Here is a 19,770-nt window from a genome sequence, read left to right as displayed (position 1 = left end):
AGAAATAAACACCTGACATCTTGTCAATATATTAAATGGTGGATTTCAGTTACTTTAAGCCTAATAAGAATAAAAATTTTAAAGGTAGTTAAGAAAGGAAATATGTAACAATTATTGACTACATGAACAAAGAGAGGCAAACATATTTTGCGGCGTGAGTCACAAGTGCGCGCGCAGTCCCAGGATCTCTTCCTAAATCCCTGCATTGATTTTGACACAGACACAGCAGATTGCAAGAGTATCAGCACTCTGGGGTTTATAACCTCCAAGCTCCAATAGGAGCTGAGATGTAGGAAACAGGTTTTTTTTTTCAGCCCCTGGTTTATAGGCTGGCCTGCATGACAGGTATGAAGTGTGGGAGCAGTGTTGGCCTGTCTAATCAAACTGCTTTGCAGAGCAGCCTACAAATCAGGGGCAAGAAACGGTTTTTCATTCCTTGACGTGTATGCGTCCTGGCATGACAGAGGTGTATAAGAGCAGTATCGGCATGCTTTGTCAACTTGGTTTGTGGGCAGCATACATGTGTGGATGGGCACAGCTGCGGCAGTTTGAGACAGACAGTGGAGGGGCGGGAAGGAGGGACAAAGGAGGAGGAGGAGGAGGAGGAGGAGGAGGAGGAGGAGGAGATGAATAAGTAGTTTGGAAGGGTGAGCAGATGAGAGAGAGAGAGAGAGAGAAGGGGGAGGATAAGGTGTGTGCAACGTATGTATGGAATGTATATGTGACTGAAGCTCGGGAGCGGGAGGGGGAAAGGCTAGTAAATATATAAAGGAAGAATAAGTTAAGTGCTACGCCAACTACTCATGTGACAAACAAGTGGGAGACTAAATTAATAAAAATGCTGGGTTGTTATACTGAACAAGAACACTAATCCATCATATAATCAATTATTGTGAAACTGAATATCAGTGAAAAGTGTTTTATCAAATGTAGCGTGTTATGAAAGTCCAGAAAATTTTATACTGTTACCTTGAAACATAAAAGTTTGTAAAGTTATAAAACAAGAACTATGAAGCTTTACAAAGTAAAGAGTACTTTCTTATTGATATGACAGGAAGCAAACAGAATGTGAAATAAAAATAATACATCTGACTGAAGATGGATTTAGCATAAATTTTGCTGCATACTCAGTCCAATAAGGCCTCTTAAAAATATATAATCTGTAAGGAACATGCATGCAAAATGCATATTTAACAGTACAAACCTTTGGATCATAAATATGCAACTTTGCACCTTCATCTAGTAATGTCGTTGAAACGTGTATGGCTGGAGACTCCCGTGTATCTCCTGTATTCTTCTTAAATGCAAATCCAAGTATTGTTATCTTTTTGTCTGTTACAGTATTAAACAATGATTCTATAACTTTAGCAGAAAACCGAGATTTCTGATATTCATTCATATCTATCACCTGAAAAGGAAAACAGAACTATAATTTCATTACTGCTCAGTATCAGTTACTTAAATTTTATGTAAGCAATTTGAAAAGGAAAGGGATGAGAGTGCTGATGATAAAGTGCTTAAAGTGCAGTCTCAATACAAATGAAGATCACACACGAGTGTTATCCAAGAGAGTAAAGACCAACATTTACATGTCTCACTTCTCCCTCCTTCCATTGTTATTGCCACTATGTTGTAAGGGGGCAATGTAGTGTGGTTATTTTTTTTTCTTACATGGCTTTAAAATATGTTAGAAGTATAATGTATATCCTTTCCACACTACAAGAGGGTTGTCCTCATCCTAGGTCTGAGTGACTGGCTCTTCCTTTTTAACCTTGGTAACATATCTCTCACTACTGAGGAATTATTAGTTCTGAGATGCAGGTAATGTGTCCTGTTTACTTTTATTTGTGTTTGATGCTCACTGAGATGTCTGTATTACCCATATTCCAAAATAAATGTGTTTAACAGCAATACTACACATTTTGCCTCCTGAAAGTAGGCACGGACCAGAAATTAGGTCTCTCAATTTATTAACAAATATAAATACTCTGCCAAAAAGGTGAGTAAAAAGGTCACCAGCTTTCTGAAGGTTAAAAAGGTTAATTATACTAAAATTCACAAACTGTTAGTGACTGCAGCATCTTCTGTGCATCATTTAAGTTTAAAAGTTTGTTCACTATGAACTTGATAGTAGGTCACAAGAAGTGAACAACGAGAGCTATCTTTATATACCTCACCTGTCATGGGAGCTTCACAACGAATTTTCTTTAAATCGTGCTGTGACTGGCGAACTTATGGAACATCGATCTGCAACTGCACTATAGCTTTCTAGCAGATAGAACTCTGCATATCACTCTGAACATGAGGAAATTGACAGATGTTCAACTATACCAAAGAGAGCATTAATGGTTGTTTACTGTTAAAAATAACTGTCACACCAAAAAAAGTGAAGCACCCAGCAGACATGGCTGGATTCAGTCTAACTTCATACACAGGCCCGTCATCAATGTGTATGTAAATAGTTAGACTTATAAATCTCTGTGACAGGTATAAGAACCACTAAAATGTGTCAGTGGCTTTAGTGCTGTTACCTATGTAAGGGGAGGGGGGTGTTAACAGTGCCACATGTTCAGTGATCACAGTGTAGGAAATGGAGATACCATCTACTCATAAGAGAAAGCACTATCAGCAGCTTTTACTAAGATTTTGGGCCTCAATTTGGCTGGCTGACTGAAACATGGAATATCCAGATTTATGGGGCATTCAGGTGTGACAGTGGCCTGATGTTGGGCTGCAAGGGAAGTGCGGGCATGCATGTGCATCGACAACATTCCGGTTGACCATATCTAACCACCACTTGTGCCTTATTGGGCACCAAGTGTGTCATAATGTGCTCGCATCTTCACCTGCTTTTTAAAAACAGCTAATGACACATATTGTGTCATCTGCATCATTGGTTGGAGACCAGCAGCAGCTGGACTATGGAATTACCATTCCATGCATGCTCAGCTTTTAACACCATAACACAAACAACTGCATTTTGAATGGGGCAACGACTGGGAAGCATGGACTACTGAGGGATGGTAAAGCACTGTGTTCAGCAACGAGTCACAGTTCTCCACATCTACAGATGACCATCGTTGAGTATGGTAATGACCTGAGGAGAGATGCCACCCTTTCAATGTTTGGAGAGGCACAGTGGTGTTACTCTTGTGCATCATGGTCTGGGGAACCATCAGATATGACTTCACATCAAGGCCATTAGTGATCGAGGGAGCTCCGACAGTAAAGCAGAGAATCTTTCATCCTCATGTGACAGTATCAAGGTGCAATTTTTTGATGGGACAGTTTTTTTCAACACATGGTATTTATGTGTATGAACTAACTGGCTGCTCCCAATAGAACATGTGTGGGGCCACCTCAGATGCTATCTTTGTCCCATTGTTAGTATCTAGGATACCAATGATCAGCTTGCCACAGCAGTAGCTGCAACAGATTTATGACATGCTTCCCAATCGAATTAGTGCATTCCTCCAGGCCAGAGGGGTGCAACGTCATACTGGTAAGGAGATAATATTTCCGAGTTCTCTGTAAATTTAACTCCATTTCATTAGCACCAAAATAATGGCACATACCCTCTCACCCATGAAGTCTCATTTTATTTCCTCCTTTCCTTCTGGGTGCTTCACTTTTTTTGTCAGGCAGTGTGTATTCAAATAATGTGGCGGGTAACAATAGAAGTTTTGTAACCTTGTAACTGTAAAATATCTAGGAGTAGTTGTCCTGAATGCTTCAATGTGTAATGACCCTATAAAACTAGCTGTAAGATAATCTGATGTTAGACAGATTCATTTAAAGAATCCTAATGCTATGCAACCCTTTCCTTAAAGAGGTAGTTTACAAAATCTTATTTGACTGATTTGTAATATTCTTAGATCACCAATAGAGGAGATAAAGACGTGACTAGAACTACTGGTCACCAAAGGGACTTTAGGAATCTTCCCATGTTGTCACCTCCTCCACTGCAGAGTCCTGAGGATAAAAAGCAATTCCTCACAGTAAACTGAAAACTGGTCCAGGAGCACTGACCTGAGACACATTTGGGGAACACAACTAAACAGACAATAAAGCTCCCATTCTCAGACTATCAGTGTAAACACTAATTAAATTCTGGGAAGCAATTTAAAACAATGTAAAATTTAGTTTTAAAAATGTAATTTGGGTTATAATTATTCCTGCATCTCTTTAATTCCAAAATTAAGTGTGGAGTGATTCCCCTAATCCATCCCTGGCTTTGGAGCTTAATCCCCCCTCCCACCTCTAATAGCTTGAGTCCCTCCCTCATGTGGATTCTGAATGGTCTTGTTACCTATGGGCAGTTATTGAACAGATGTCCCAGTGATGGCCAGGAATTGGAGATGAATGCTGGTGATTTTGGAGATGATATCAAACTGACAATGCGGTCTCACCAGCTTCTGCAAAGAAGCTAGAAACTGGGCTTGTGTGATAAGGCCCCATTGCCATCCTAACAGCCTCATGCTGTATCACATCCAGCCTTTTAAGATATGAAAACCTTGTTTATCCAGAAATCTGGCAACTGTATTAAAGTGGCATCTGCATGATGCCTTAATAAAATTGGAGCAGACATGCATTATCTTATTCCCAAGACTGACGGCTAATGCATTTTAAAAATTTAAAGCCTTGAGACCTCTTAATTTCATATCTTTAAGGTGTGACATCTCAAGTATTTCATTTTTTCTGTAAAACTGAGAACAGCGTCCCTCAGTTTTAAAACAAGTATATTACAGAGAGGTGGGAACAATTAAAATAAACATAAACAGTTTCCTCTGAAGAGAAATTAAAACCTGTGGCAATCACCCAATTCTCCAATTGCCTGATAATCGAATGCAACTGATGAGCGGTTATTATTAGAGAACACGCAGCAGTTTGAAAAGTCATCCATGAAAATCGAACATTGTGTGAGACTCCTTACCATGAACATAATGCTACTATTTATCATGATGGTGAACACTGTTACACTTTAAAAAACTTCCTGAGGCATGGTGTTCTGCTTAAAACATTCCAACAAGCCCTGTATCTCAAAACACCGTTCTGACAGGAAGGAGTGTATGAAACTGGCGAGGCATCCATGGAAACCACACCTGTGGAGCTGCACTGAGTGAGTGGACACGAACTTTGGTGCCACTAACAGCCTTTACATGAGATCAGAATTTCTTTCGGTTTTGTGAAAAAGAATTTGACAATATTCTGCAATGGTAGTCGTTGAAGGCTGCTCTCGACAACCAAACACATTTTACTCAGTGTCTCTCTATAGCCCTATGCTTTGCTCTACACTTATTTAGCTATAGTCTGTTTCTTTAGAAGTTTCTTTACACTGCTTATTTACCATAAAGAGCCTCCCCCTCCCCTTCTTCCATTATGAACTTTTCTATTGGGTTCATATCTGTCCAATGTATGGTCAACTACTCTTTTATACTTTAACTATATTTCCTCGACATGACGCCGTCCTGTGATAGAAGTTTGAATGTCCTCATTGAGAAAAGACACTCTCTCTTTTATCTAGTCTTTCAAAACATACAAATCTTTCTACTTGTTTTAGTTGCCTTTTATACTTTGGTTGTCACTGTTGCCACAACTGCCTCTTGGTCACTGATACCTGTGACTGATCCTCAAGTAAGTCAGGTCTGTTTGTTGTCATTAGATTTATTTCCATTATGAGTGGGATTCTGAACTATCTGTCCCAAGTAGTTTTCAGAGAAGGCATTTAATAATGTTTGAGAGGACATGTTGTCACACCCACCACTAACAAAACTGTAATTTTCCAATTCATATTGGTTGATCAAAATCTCCACTGATGATTACAGTATGACTGGGGAACTTATGGACAAGCAGACAGAGGAATTCACTAAAAGTTTTTGGTTATGTCAGGAGGTGAGCCTGCCGGTCAAAAGAAGGGTTCAATTACAGTTTTATCCCATCCCCGATATTGATTCCTACACAAACAATCTTGCATGCAGCTTCAATTTACATCTCGTTAGATGCGAGTTTGTCTACTGTGACAAATATGCCACCTCCATTTCCCATTAGCCCATACTTTCAATACAAACTTAAATTTTCCCTAAAAATCGCACTGCTATCAACTTTCAGTTTTAGCCAGCTTTCCTGTTCCTAGAATTGCATGAGTGTCACTGCTTCTCAGGAGCACTTTAAACTAAGACACTTTGTTGTGAATGCTTCAGCAGTCAAGTACTAGGATTTGAATACTCTCACCTTTGGGGGGGGGGGGGGGGGGGGGACATTCCTTTGGATCTTAACCAACACTTTCAGGTCTCTTATAACATTCATTAGCTGTACTGGATGGAGAGCCACTTAATCTGAAAAACCCTTGTGTTTATGCCACTCACAGTCAACTACCTGCATAGCAGCCTCTAATGTGCACTGCACACCTGGCCAATTTAGGGGGATCCTACAGTTCTCAACCCTATGGCACAAGTCCAGAAACTCGTCACAGAACTCTTGAAGTATCTGGTTCAGTCCTTCCACTCAACTCAGAACAAGGAAGCCACTATTAGTTCTGGAAACAATGCTACAAATTGTGAGCTTTGTAGAAACATGTGTGAGGCTGCTGTTCTTAAATCTTCTCTGCCAACTGCTGGAATGATTGATGTATTAACTCAAAGCCCACAGGAGAGGCATCGTTTGTTTTAAGATTCACCAAAGCTTGCAGTTGATTGTGCCCTGTTCCATCAATGGCTGCCAGAATAAACTTTTCAACATGTTGAATGAGGCCCCCACGCATACACACTGAGTGCACCTGGAGTCCTTTCATGCCCCTCGCTACCATTTCCCTGGTGTACCTTTGCTTATTCCCTGGGGCTAACATTATTTATTGCAGGTTCAGTTTACCTTAGTCAAAATTGTGCAGCACCAACAAAGCAGCTTTTCTGCTTGGGGTGGTTAACAGTGCATAAAACTGCTTGATGTCCACATGCTCAACAAATTAAAACGGAATCTTGGAAACATAGGCAGAAGGGTTTGCCCAATATGTGGAGTCTCAATTGATCCACGTGTCCTGTATCCATTCTTGTTCCACTGAAGTATGGGAGCCATTTTAGTGTTTTGTTTTTTAATTTCCTCCTATCTTTGTGCTGGGACAGTGAGGCACTGACAGATTGCGGGGGAGGCACTCTGTGTGTAGTGGCAAGGCATCTAACTCCATGATATCCTCCTCATCAGTCAGATGTGCCATTATTACATGTTACAGTACCTGGGACATCTTTCGATCCAAACATCATGCTACTTTCCCAGTCAGTTTTCCCTTGGAGGTTGGTAGGGGAAAAGGCAACTTGAGAGAGACACTTTTTAGATTACCTTTTCTATAAACACTGTTAAAGCATTCCTTCAGCAATGTATGATTTCATAATCTTTACACAGATTTTACAATACCAGCAGAGCCATTCTAAACCTTTATGGATATAGAAAGGAGGCACTTTTTTCAAACATCCCCTCTATGTTTTTAGTAAATACAATCACATTTTGTTTGATTACATATTGAGACCCTTTACTAATTTTAATCAGACTATCAGAAGGAAACTCTTCTCTTACCGTATTTACTCGAATCTAAGCCACACTTTTTTTCCGGTTTTTGTAATCCAAAAAACTGCCTGCAGCTTAGAATCGAGTGCAATGTAAGCGGAAGTTCTGAAAAATGTTGGTAGGTGCCGCCACAACTAACTTCTGCCGTCTAATATATGTAGCACTACACAGGCGTGCTTTGCAGGCACATAGATAAATACTGGCGCCAAAACCTCTGCATCAGTAAATAAATTTAAAAAGAAAGGTAGAAGATGAGCTTTTTTTCTCCGCCCTGAGTTTCAACCACTGCATTTTCATACATTATTCAATGAAGTTAATACAAATTCCGTATTGTTCATCTTCGAATGTAGCAGCATTTCAATGTACTACGAAAATCTGACTGGCAAGACTGTTTGGGATGTTTGTCAATATGGCCAACTCTACGTTCTGAATTTTTTCCTACCTGTGAGAAGAGATGGTTGCTAATAGGAACTTTTATGTATTGTGAATCACATGCAGTATTCTCTTCACCATAAGAATAATATGAATATAAACATTTTGCCATGTATTGTTTCATGTTTGCTGCTATCTCATTTAAATCCTGTCTGCCTAATAAACTACGAAACTAGAGTGAGACAACAGCAAACGCAGAAAAATATACATAACAGGTCATGTTTATATTCGTATTATTCCTATGCCTAATAGTGGTACAGTCAGAAATGAAGCACGGCAATTGACTAGATTTTTAAATCTAAGATGACTAATTTCTGTGCAGAATGTAATGTACTACAGAGGCATCTGCAAAGATTTTCAAACGGAGAAAATTTTTTGCTAAACTCTCGTTCAGAACATCTTCTATCATACGCAATCTATTATTTGGTTCTTGATCATTATCGAAGAAAGCAGCAGTGTAAGTAACAACAAATAGCAGTCTCTTGCCATTGTTTCGCTAATGAGACGATTCCTCTCTTTTGTTTTTTTAATTGTAAGTGGCGGTAGTGTGCACAAAAGCAAGCCATGCCGTGAGCGGCGACAGGTCGTAAACACACATTATCAGAAGGCGACAAACAATGCATGACACAGTACAGTAATGCGTTTTCAGCTTAGAGTGACGTAAACACCTATAACAAAGAGAACGGCATTTATCAGATCAAAGAAAAATAAGAAATCATTTCAAACCAGACGAAGCACATGAAAAAGGAAGGGTACCCGTATAAATATGGACGGAGTGCCTGACGCATAGCAATGGCTACCTGGTAAAGCTTAACTGCTAAGCTTACGACTCGAACCAATCTACTGTAGCTGTATTGTCATTCAATCGACCTAAATTGTGTCTCGTATTACAATGGACCAACTTTGTTTCGATTTGGAGGTGCGGCCGAAAACTTTTCTCTCCCCTTGAGTTTTGAGTCTCAAATTTCAGGTGCGGCTTAGATTCGGGAAATTTTGTTTTCCTTGATTTAGAGTCTCATTTTTCAGGTGCGGCTTAGATTTGAGTAAATACAGTACTCTTTTCGCCATGTGGTTGTGAATTCTTGCAGACAACACACCTATCACATCTGGAGTGGTTTTCATCATGGTGTTCCCATGAGCAGCTTGGGATGTAAAGATTCACCCAAACGGAGCACTGCTTGCCTGGGTAAGCATTACACAACTGAAATGTCGCAGATTCCTCAGTCCTCAGAGGTTGCCTTGTGATGACAGATAGGTTTGTACCATCTTAGAATTGTGGGTGGTTAAATCAGGATCCTTGTTTCCTGTGACACACAACATTCCACCGGCTTGCCCCACAGTGGTCGCTGAAGCATGCTCAGAACTTACAGTTCTAGAGGACTGGTGGTCCTCAACAGATCCCAGCTCAGGTAATGCAAGTTCACAAAACCTGTACTCAGCCAATGAAGGCCAAGTTTCCTGAGGTGCTCTTCATCTGGCAAGGTTTATTAATTTAATAGAAGCACTTACTTGTCAAGGCCATGCACGAACTGGAGCATTATGGAATTAGGGGAAAAGTTAACCAACACTTCCTTCTACATCTATAAAAGTTTCAAACAGAAGCTCATCCTCTAGTGTCAACATGAAGAGAATATATATGATTACTTTAACGATGTTATGAAGTGTGGGGCACCACAAGGTTCTATTCTAGTCCATGGCTTTTCGAGACATATATCCAGCAACTGCCATTGACGTAAGAGATGATTCAAAAACAAATGGATAAACCAGGACCACTAGGAAAAACAATGGATCATCATCATCATTATTATTTACATTTTATGGCATCCAATGGACCACTTCACGCAATTTCATTAAAAGAGTTTTTCAGTTTACTGTTGGGCCAGTATTTCTCCATTATCTCAGATATCAATCCCCCCCCCCCCCCCCCCCTCCGCCCATCTGAAATCACCCTTCACATTTTCAGTTTGCAGATATTTGAGTTATGTTTGTAAAATTGTCGAACCATTTCTATCTCTTTAGTCAGCATTCTATATTCAGTATCTGGGGACCTATCTGAACACTGCACGGCACCAAGCCAGAGATTTAAAATTCTTTTACACACAAGGTAAGATCAGAGAAGAGGGTACTATCCAGATTGCCACACCTTTCACATCGTTCTCATGACTGTAATGTCACTGAAGAGTTTGGAGGCACCAGACAACCAATGAAGATCAACAGCCAGAACTTGGTACAGCACTGTAGCCTTCATTAGTATGAAGGATCAGCATGGCATTAAATTCAAGATATAGCCAAGTATGTTTCAGGAATGGATGATCATGAGTAGACTTATAAACATATTGTTATAAAATCTAGTAATTTTTACTAAAATGCAAAGCGATATTGATAAAAAAATGTCATTATAAATAATAGTAACACTAACCTGTTGCCAGTAAGCTGCAACTTCTGGGAGGTTAAGACATTCGCAGATATACACAAGATTAAGTATATCCTTCTGGAAACAGCTACCACCAAACCCTGTATAAGAAAATACACCACATTAAAATTACTGCTACACCTTAGCTGCACTTTGCACACTTTTCCTGAAACATTATACAGAAGTACAAGGGTTATTTTAGATTAGAGATGATTTCTTTCTTTCTTCCTTTCTTTCTTTCTTTAATTGATTCTATGCCACTGTGACCATTTCTGACAAAATTGTGTGGTGAAGTTGAGAGATTATGGAAGAAAGTGTCAATAATAAGACAGATATTGATAGCATAAGAAGAAGCATACAGCCTGAGGCAGGGATTCAGGTTTATATCCCAGTTCACATCCACAATTTTAACTTGTCAGTAATTATCAACCATTTCTCATGGGAAATATATTAATATTTTATTGAAGGATAAAAACAATACAAAAGAACTGCCAGACTGTAAGAAATTGGGTTTCATTTTTTAAATGTAAATATTACAGAAACAAATTTACAGACTGATGGTTTTAGGAGCATGTTAATTCATTCCAAAAGGTATCAGTCATTTCACTTATAGTCATGATGTGGTATCAGTATTTTTCATGATGTGGGTTTCAGTTTGACCAGTTATATTTTCTTTTAAGTGAATTACACATCCAATCAGGCAATGAAACATTAAAGGCTCATATGCCTCAGACAGAACAGCGAGTCTGCCATGATGGAGCACCACAATAAGTTTAAATCACATTGTACTATTCTGGAAAGCTTTCATGTACTAGCTGCACAGTCACTTACTTTCAATAGTAAGATACAAGAAGTGACAGAAATCGTGAAGCAGCCTGCCAACATGAAGCACAATGACAGTTACAGGCAAGTCTCGCCTTGGCTGTCAACAGAAGCTGGCCTAAGAGCCGATGACATTTGGGAAGCTGCACCGAGAGGTGTGACAGTAAACACAACAGCCAAAAACATCTATTGTATGCACAGTTTAACTTTGTAGTTACTATGGGGCTTGCTGAGAGCGATGCCTCCATCCCACAAGCACTCACAACTTTTCATGGGTTGCCTCCCTCTGACTGCTAGCCACCCATCCCCAGTCCCACTCACTGCCTCCCTTTCCCTCTACCCACCCTGCACAACACTATCACTGCCACAAGCAGTACACCACCCACAAAATAGCATTGGTGCTGTGAGATTAGCTAGCACCATTCAAAGTATTTATGAAATTATACTATATAAGGTTTGATTGTGGGACTGGTCCTAAAAGTAAATTTGCCACCCTAATGGAGACCACTTGGAACAGTGGTTGGAACACTGGTCTACAAAACAACATGACGATACAGTTACACAATGGGAAAAGTTTTATCGAAGGTGGGCAATTCAGTTTTCATTATACATAGACTATTTATAAGGCGTCTCTCACTGACTCCTGTTGATTGCAGATCACACCTGTACACATTTTTCTAGTGTTATGCTCATTTATGGTATCATAGAATAAACATTTTCTAGATATTCCTGACAATTTATAGTCCATTCATACTGTATACTTATTCGTACTGTATCTTCTATATTCTTCCCAAAACATCTTAATCATTTCATTAATTACTGTGATTCACTCAGCTAGACATAAAATATGATAAAAGATTCCTTTGCTACACACACAATAACAACATGATCAGCAATTGCACTGTAAACTTTCATTGGCTAATATCGTAAATCAGTTCGATGCCTCTGTCCACATTATCATATACCATGATGCGAAACTTTACATCTCTGCGTTAACTACTGCAACCTACATCCATATCAGCATACTTACTCTATTCATCTCTTCATCACCCACTACATTTTTAGTTGTCCCTCCCTCCCCCATCCTGGTGCCCCCACCACTTCCTTCCATTACCAAGCTGATAATTTGATTCATCACCTCCTCATTAGTTATTCAATCTCTCCATCTAATCTTAAACAATTTTCTGTAGCACCACATTTAAAAACCTTCTATTCTCTTTTTGTCTAAACTACTACTTGCCCAAGTTTCACTCCTATACAAGGCTAAACTCCAGACAAATATCTTCAAAAATGACTTTCCAATATTTATATTAATATCTGATGTTAGCAAATTCCTCTTTTTCAGAAATGCACTTTGTGCTATAGCCAATCTAATTTTATATCCTCTCTGTTTTGGCCATAATTTGCTGCTCAAATAATAAAACTCATGAAGCTTTAGTGTCTCATTTCATAATTAATTCCTTCAACATTACCTGATTAAAATCTACTACATTCCATTACCTTTTTTTTACTTTTGTTGATATTCATCTCTTAACTTATTTTCAAAACATTATTCCATTCATACTGCTGTTAAATAAGAAACACATACTTGCACCTTACGGTCCATTCTCAGTGCTTGCAAAATTACACTGTGGTATCCAAACTGCTTCCCTCACACAGGCTACACATCACATACATACTAGCATTCCTCTCATTTTGAATAAATTGTTCAACACGTAGCACCTTTTAAGGTAATAGTGTTCTTCACATTTGAAATAATTACCTGTAATCAATGTGAAGCTATCATGATTACTTAAATAAGTGTCTTACCAACAGATGCTTGCAAAAATTTTGGACCAATCCTGGAATCAAGACCCACTGCACGTGCGACTTCAGAAATATCTGCTCCTGTTGCTTCGCAAACAGCAGACAGTGAATTAATGCTCGAAATTCGTTGGGCCAAGAATGCATTAGCTGCCTACAAGAAAAAATTAACACAATAAAGTCAATTAGGAAAAGTTAAAATCTTCCAGATAAAAAAAGATATTAAGATGAAAATACATTCCACAGCAGAAATTGCATCAAGATTAATGCCAGCAGTGACAAGCTTTTAGGCATGCATGTGCAGAGTGCAATGCTTTTAGGCACACATGTGCAGAGTGAGGTGCTTAAATTTGGGCAAATTTCAATTTGAATTTCCCACCATATCATAATTCCACCAGAGGTCACAATTGGCATTCTTGAAAGCCATAGGCATCTAGTAAACAGTCAGAATCTCAAAATGGCCCAGATGTTACAGACAAGTGCAGAGTACAACCGAAGAGCTGCAATTATCAAAAGTCTTTACGCTGGGCGTTCACCCACTGAAACAGTTTGATTAACTTCAGGTATCTGAGATCAACTGTCTACGATATTGTGGCCAAGTATAATGCTTCGGAGAAGTCTGCGGTTTGCATACTAGGTGTTGCGTATAGTGAGGGTGATATCATTATTCTGAATAGGGACAAACTGTCAGAAAAGAAATTTATCTGCAAGTTTTGACGATTGTTACGAAACCGTTAATGGTAACTGTGGCCTCAGGGAGACAATATGTCTTGCAACAAGATGGTACACCAGCTCATAAGAGCCATTTAGTCCAAAACTGGCTCTCTAATAATGTTGACATATTCTGGTCAAAGGAGTTATGGCCAACAAACAGCCTATATTTGAACCCCCTCGACTACTATGTTGCAGCATATTGAAAGAGTTACCAATAAGATGAGGCTCCCTAATGTCGCATCTCTGTGCACCACCACTGAAGCAGCATTCATGAATATGGACAGCACTGTTTTAAAGAGTGCGTGGAATTGCTTCAGGACAAGACTAGAGGCGGTCATTGCGGCTGAAGGTGGTTACATCGAGTAATGTTACTCTTGAAAGATACCATTACTTATACGTAAAAAGATTTTCATTTGTATTTTGTTTTAATAAATTTGCTTTTTAAAAAAGTTTCATTTTTCCGGATTTAAATGCCACGGTCTGTACTTGGAGGTAGCAAGCACCTATACATGGAAGCAGGAGACAAGATAGGGATGCTAGGAGAAATTTTGGAGAGAAAAAAAGAAGAGTGGAGAGGGAGAGAAGAAGAAGAAGAAGAAGAAGAAGAAGAAGAAGTAATGGAATGGTGATGTGGAGCACATGTAGCTGTAGAATGAGATAACTGAAGATATGGGTGGTGAGAAAAGTAACAGGGTGTCAGATTGTGAAGCTAGCACTGAAGTAAGTACATTATCTTACACTGCATGCTCTGAAACTGAGTGCTGTACTTGACCATTCATAGGTCTTAAAAGCTCTGAGGAAAACTTTGTATAGTGTCAGGTAGGCAGTGATAATTTCAGTGCATTCACTAATTAAAATTACATAAAGCTAAAGTTACTAGCAGAAAGGCTAGGGAATGATTCTATAGGAATTAATTGTGCAGCCAGCAATTCTTATTCTCACCTTGTTGTTTGTTTTATCTATCTTAGTGACTAACTCATGGCTGGCAAAAGTCATTTACGTGCAGGATTTGATTCACCATGAAAACTCAGATTTTTCTGAGGGTAAGAAATTCTGGAGTGTAGTTCACTCAGATTAATGAATGAAAATTAGGAACTGTTGAAGAATGACTAGTGTCATTAATAGAGAGGCTATCAAGTGACGACCTAAAATTGAAAGACTTGCACTGGGGTTGGGAGCCACACGATATTTACATTACCTATCAAAGTATGAATATTAATTTGTTACACACTTACCAGTTTAGACAATTCAGATGACCATGTATTTGTTGTTATTATATTTCGTCTTGAAATCCAATGTTCATACACCCAACACAATTTTTCAATAGCTGCTTGTCCTTCAGGTGAATCTTCGCCACCTATGAGCACTCTGTCTGCGTTGATCAGATCATCAATAGCAGTTCCTTCAGCAAGAAATTCTGGGTTTGACAAGATCTGAAAAAATCCATATAAATTTATTAGATACAGCAAAGAGTAAACAGTCACTACCAATACATGGAAAACAACAATAAAAAGGACAAAAATCGTATCTAGGAGAATAATTAGTAAGACTAATTCAGTGGTACTGCTGACTTAAGATTTTAGAGGAAAATAACTATAGAAAGGAAGGCTAAATACAAATGCAGTCAGACTTGTAAGCAAAATAATGGACTATATTATAGATATAAAAAGCAGACTGTGTGTATGTATGTCCAGGATCTCCTCCCAAAAACCTGGATCATATGTCACCCAGATTTGGCACACAAATAGCAAACTTTGTATCAGCACTGTGGAGTTTATAACCTCCTATAGCCTCAATAGCAGCAGAGATATTGGCAAAAATGTGATTTCTAAGCCCCTGCTGAATATGAAGCCCTCCACAACTGGCATGTCATGTGGGAATATCATCAGATGCGTTACTGAGTTGCTTAGCGAAGCAGTCTACACATCAGCAGCAAGAAAAGATTTATCCAGTCCCTGACATGTAGACTACCCTGCACAGCAGGCATATTGTGGGAGCAGTATCAGCTTGCTTTGTCAACTTATTTTGCACTAGAAACACTTGCGAAGGACAAAAAGAGGGGGAAAAAAGAGACGGACAAAACGAGGGGGAGAAGAGATGGACTGGGAGAGGGGGAATAGGGGATGAATAGGGAGATGTGGGGGAAGAGGTAATGGACAGAAGAGAGGGAAGAGGAGATGAATATAGACAGGGCAGAAGATTGACATTGATAAGGCGCGCACGAAGGGATGGGCAGATATGCAGGCAGGAGGAAATGGGCACGGAGAGTGGGAGGAAAAGATGAATAGAGAGGGGTGAGGAGGAGATGGAGAGAGGGGGAGAAGGGTACCGATAGAGGTATGGGGGAATGAGGTAGTCAGAGAAGGATGAGGTATGAGGAGAGACAGGCAGTGGGGGGGGGGGGGGGGGTGAGAAGGAAATGGGCAGACGAGGAGATAGACCAAGAGAGCGGGAGGAGAAGATGTGTGCAACGTATGTGTTGAACACTCATGCAGGCAATGCTGCAGGGAAAAGGCTAGTGTGCATCTATAAAGCAGAGCATAAGTATGTATGTGCAGGATCTCCTCCCAGACCCCTGCGTCAATTTAAACCAAATTTGGCACATAAACACAATCTTCACGAGCATCAGCACAGTGGTGTTTATAATCTCCTGGCTGCACTAAGAGTGGAGATAGAGGCAAAAACAGCTTGACATGCATGTTGTGAGGGAGCAGTATGGACCTGCTTCGCAGGGCAGCCATTATATCAAGGGGAATAAACGGTTTTATGGCCCCTGTAGAGTAGGCAGCCCTGCCCAGGAAGTTTGTAGGAGTAGTATTGGCTTGCTGTACCAACCTATTCTGCAAGGGCCACATGTGCTGATGGCACGGCTCTGGGAGGGTTGAGATGGATAGAGGGGAGCAGGAGTGGATGTATAAGAAGAGAATGGTGCAGGAGTGGATGGATAGATGGAGGGAATGGACAGAGAGCTGGGAACGAGGTGGTGAAAAGATGAAGGAGGAGTGACAGAAAGAGAATATGGAGATAGACACAGAGAGAACAAGTAGATGGAGGTGGACAGAGATGGGAGGAGGAGAAGGAAGGGAGAGGGTAGAGGTGACGGGCAGAGGGGGGGGGAGGGTAGAGGTGACGGGCAGAGAGGAGGGAGGGTAGAGGTGACGGGCAGAGAGGAGGGAGGGTAGAGGTGACGGGCAGAGAGGAGGGAGGGTAGAGGTGACGGGCAGAGAGGAGGGAGGGTAGAGGTGACGGGCAGAGGGAGGGAGGGTAGACGTGACGGGCAGAGGGGGGGAGGGTAGACGGGACGGGCAGAGGGGGGGGGGTAGACGTGACGGGCAGGGGGGGGGAGGGTAGACGTGACGGGCAGAGGGGGGGGGAGGGTAGACGTGACGGGCAGAGGGGGGGGGAGGGTAGACGTGACGGGCAGAGGGGGTGAGGGTAGACGTGACAGGCAGAGGGGGTGAGGGTAGACGTGACGGGCAGAGGGGGGGGAGGGTAGACGTGACGGGCAGAGGGGGGGGGAGGGTAGACGTGACGGGCAGAGGGGGGGGAGGGTAGACGTGACGGGCAGAGGGGGGGGAGGGTAGACGTGACGGGCAGAGGGGGCGGGAGGGTAGAGGTGACGGGCAGAGGGGGGGGGGGTAGAGGTGACGGGCAGAGGGGGGGAGGGTAGAGGTGACGGGCAGAGGGGGGGAGGGTAGAGGTGACGGGCAGAGGGGGGGAGGGTAGAGGTGACGGGCAGAGGGGGGGAGGGTAGAGGTGACGGGCAGAGAGGAGGGAGGGTAGAGGTGACGGGCAGAGAGGAGGGAGGGTAGAGGTGACGGGCAGAGAGGAGGGAGGGTAGAGGTGACGGGCAGAGAGGAGGGAGGGTAGAGGTGACGGGCAGAGAGGAGGGAGGGTAGAGGTGACGGGCAGAGAGGAGGGAGGGTAGAGGTGACGGGCAGAGAGGAGGGAGGGTAGAGGTGACGGGCAGAGAGGAGGGAGGGTAGAGGTGACGGGCAGAGAGGAGGGAGGGTAGAGGTGACGGGCAGAGAGGAGGGAGGGTAGAGGTGACGGGCAGAGAGGAGGGAGGGTAGAGGTGACGGGCAGAGAGGAGGGAGGGTAGAGGTGACGGGCAGAGAGGAGGGAGGGTAGAGGTGACGGGCAGAGAGGAGGGAGGGTTGAGGTGACGGGCAGAGAGGAGGGAGGGTTGAGGTGACGGGCAGAGAGGAGGGAGGGTAGAGGTGACGGGCAGAGAGGAGGGAGGGTAGAGGTGACGGGCAGAGAGGAGGGAGGGTAGAGGTGACGGGCAGAGAGGAGGGAGGGTAGAGGTGACGGGCAGAGAGGAGGGAGGGTAGAGGTGACGGGCAGAGAGGAGGGAGGGTAGAGGTGACGGGCAGAGAGGAGGGAGGGTAGAGGTGACGGGCAGAGAGGAGGGAGGGTAGAGGTGACGGGCAGAGAGGAGGGAGGGTAGAGGTGACGGGCAGAGAGGAGGGAGGGTAGAGGTGACGGGCAGAGAGGAGGGAGGGTAGAGGTGACGGGCAGAGAGGAGGGAGGGTAGAGGTGACGGGCAGAGAGGAGGGAGGGTAGAGGTGACGGGCAGAGAGGAGGGAGGGTAGAAGTGACGGGCAGAGGAGGGAGGGTAGAGCACATGGGCAAAGAGATGGTGGAGATGGGCAGAGATGTGGAGAGGAAGAGAAGTGTGTATGACATGTGAAAAGCATTCATACGTGTGAAGCCACAGGTATCCGGGTAGTTTAATATATATCTGAGGTTCTCCTAAATCACCTCTAGCTAGGAAATTGTTCACCACACAAGTAGTTCACAGAGTGAAGATTAATAAATAGAATACAACAGACATAGAACATGCAATGGTATACACAAGTGTTGATTCAAACAGAAGGTTTCCAAAGTTGTAGATCTGTGAGGAGAAGTGCTGGCAAAATCCAGCAATACTGCCGTGTACAGCAGCTTTCCCACTCTCAATGCTAATCTTCCCCACTTCTCCCCACTGCTCACTGTGTGTCTAGCACCTGTCTACAATGGAAGTACTGACTGTTGCTACTGCCAGGTATGAAATCCATGCAGTTACCTAGTTTTCAAATATGAACAGGGTTCCACCTATCGAAGCTATTCATCACTTGTGTGAAGTTTATGGCAAAAAAGTGTAAGGCCATTCATAATGTCTGCAAGTGGTGCAGGGAGTTCACTGCTGGTAGCATGGACATTCACACTGAAGACTGGAGCAGAAACCATTGATTTCATATGAGACTGTTCAAAATAATGTGACACTACTGCTCAAATATCAAAATATCACCATGTGTGAACTGGCTCTTCAGGTTCCTGAGATTCTGCTAGCTCTGTTGAGAGAATATTTTGTCTGAAAAATTGACATATCACAGTTTTTCATGTGATGGGTCCCACGAATGCTCACAGAAGACTCCAAGCAACTGCTGCCAAAGTGATGACGACTCTGTTTTCAGGCAGTTATTGTGAGACACTAAGGGACCTCAGGCAGGTGATCCAAAACTGCCAGAGAGGAAAATTGGGCAAAGGAGAGATGATGCTGCATGCTAACACTCAACACAGCATCTATTGTCAAAACCAAGTCCTCCTCGAAGGATTTGGCTGGACTGTCATTTCCCCACCCCTGCTCCTCTCTACATGCTGAACCTAGCCTTTAGTGATTACCACTTTTCCTGAAATTGAAAGAACAATGGGGTGGACTATGATCACAGACTGATGATATCAAACACAAGGTTACTTCATTACTCAGTAGTATCTCCAAAAATGCTTTGATAGAAATGATAATTATGTAGGAAAATAGAGTAATGTTTGAGCTTTAGAATGATGTGAGCAACTATGAAAATAAACAATGCTTTTTATTTCTAAAAAAATAAGGCAATCTTACTTTGAAAAATCAGAACACACGGCATGAATCATGAAGTAACCTATCATATCCGCTATCACTAATTTGTACTGCTATCTGTATTTGTGTACAAGCAACCATCATTTATTTGTTTCTTACACACAATCCATTTTAATATTCCTCT

At 42.0% G+C, this 19,770-nt stretch overlaps 1 protein-coding gene across 2 annotated transcripts in view; it reads right to left on the bottom strand.

The window, feature by feature from the left end:
* The window catches only part of LOC126259331 (UDP-glucose 6-dehydrogenase), a 93,504-nt gene that overhangs the window by 19,183 nt on the left and 54,551 nt on the right, over positions 1 to 19,770 (bottom strand). For both annotated transcript variants that reach the window (XM_049956027.1, XM_049956028.1), the window contains exons 5-8: positions 14,977 to 15,174; positions 13,034 to 13,181; positions 10,409 to 10,503; positions 1,205 to 1,408 (exon numbers count right to left, since the gene is read on the bottom strand). In XM_049956027.1, coding sequence (XP_049811984.1) covers positions 1,205 to 1,408; positions 10,409 to 10,503; positions 13,034 to 13,181; positions 14,977 to 15,174 — 645 coding nt within the window. The remainder of the gene's footprint in view (positions 1 to 1,204; positions 1,409 to 10,408; positions 10,504 to 13,033; positions 13,182 to 14,976; positions 15,175 to 19,770) is intronic.

This window comes from Schistocerca nitens, chromosome 5 (genome assembly GCF_023898315.1).
Source record: "Schistocerca nitens isolate TAMUIC-IGC-003100 chromosome 5, iqSchNite1.1, whole genome shotgun sequence".
NCBI classification, from domain to species: domain Eukaryota; kingdom Metazoa; phylum Arthropoda; class Insecta; order Orthoptera; family Acrididae; genus Schistocerca; species Schistocerca nitens.
The sequence above is the reverse complement of the archived record's forward strand: the minus strand, read 5'-3'. Positions and strand labels throughout refer to the sequence as shown.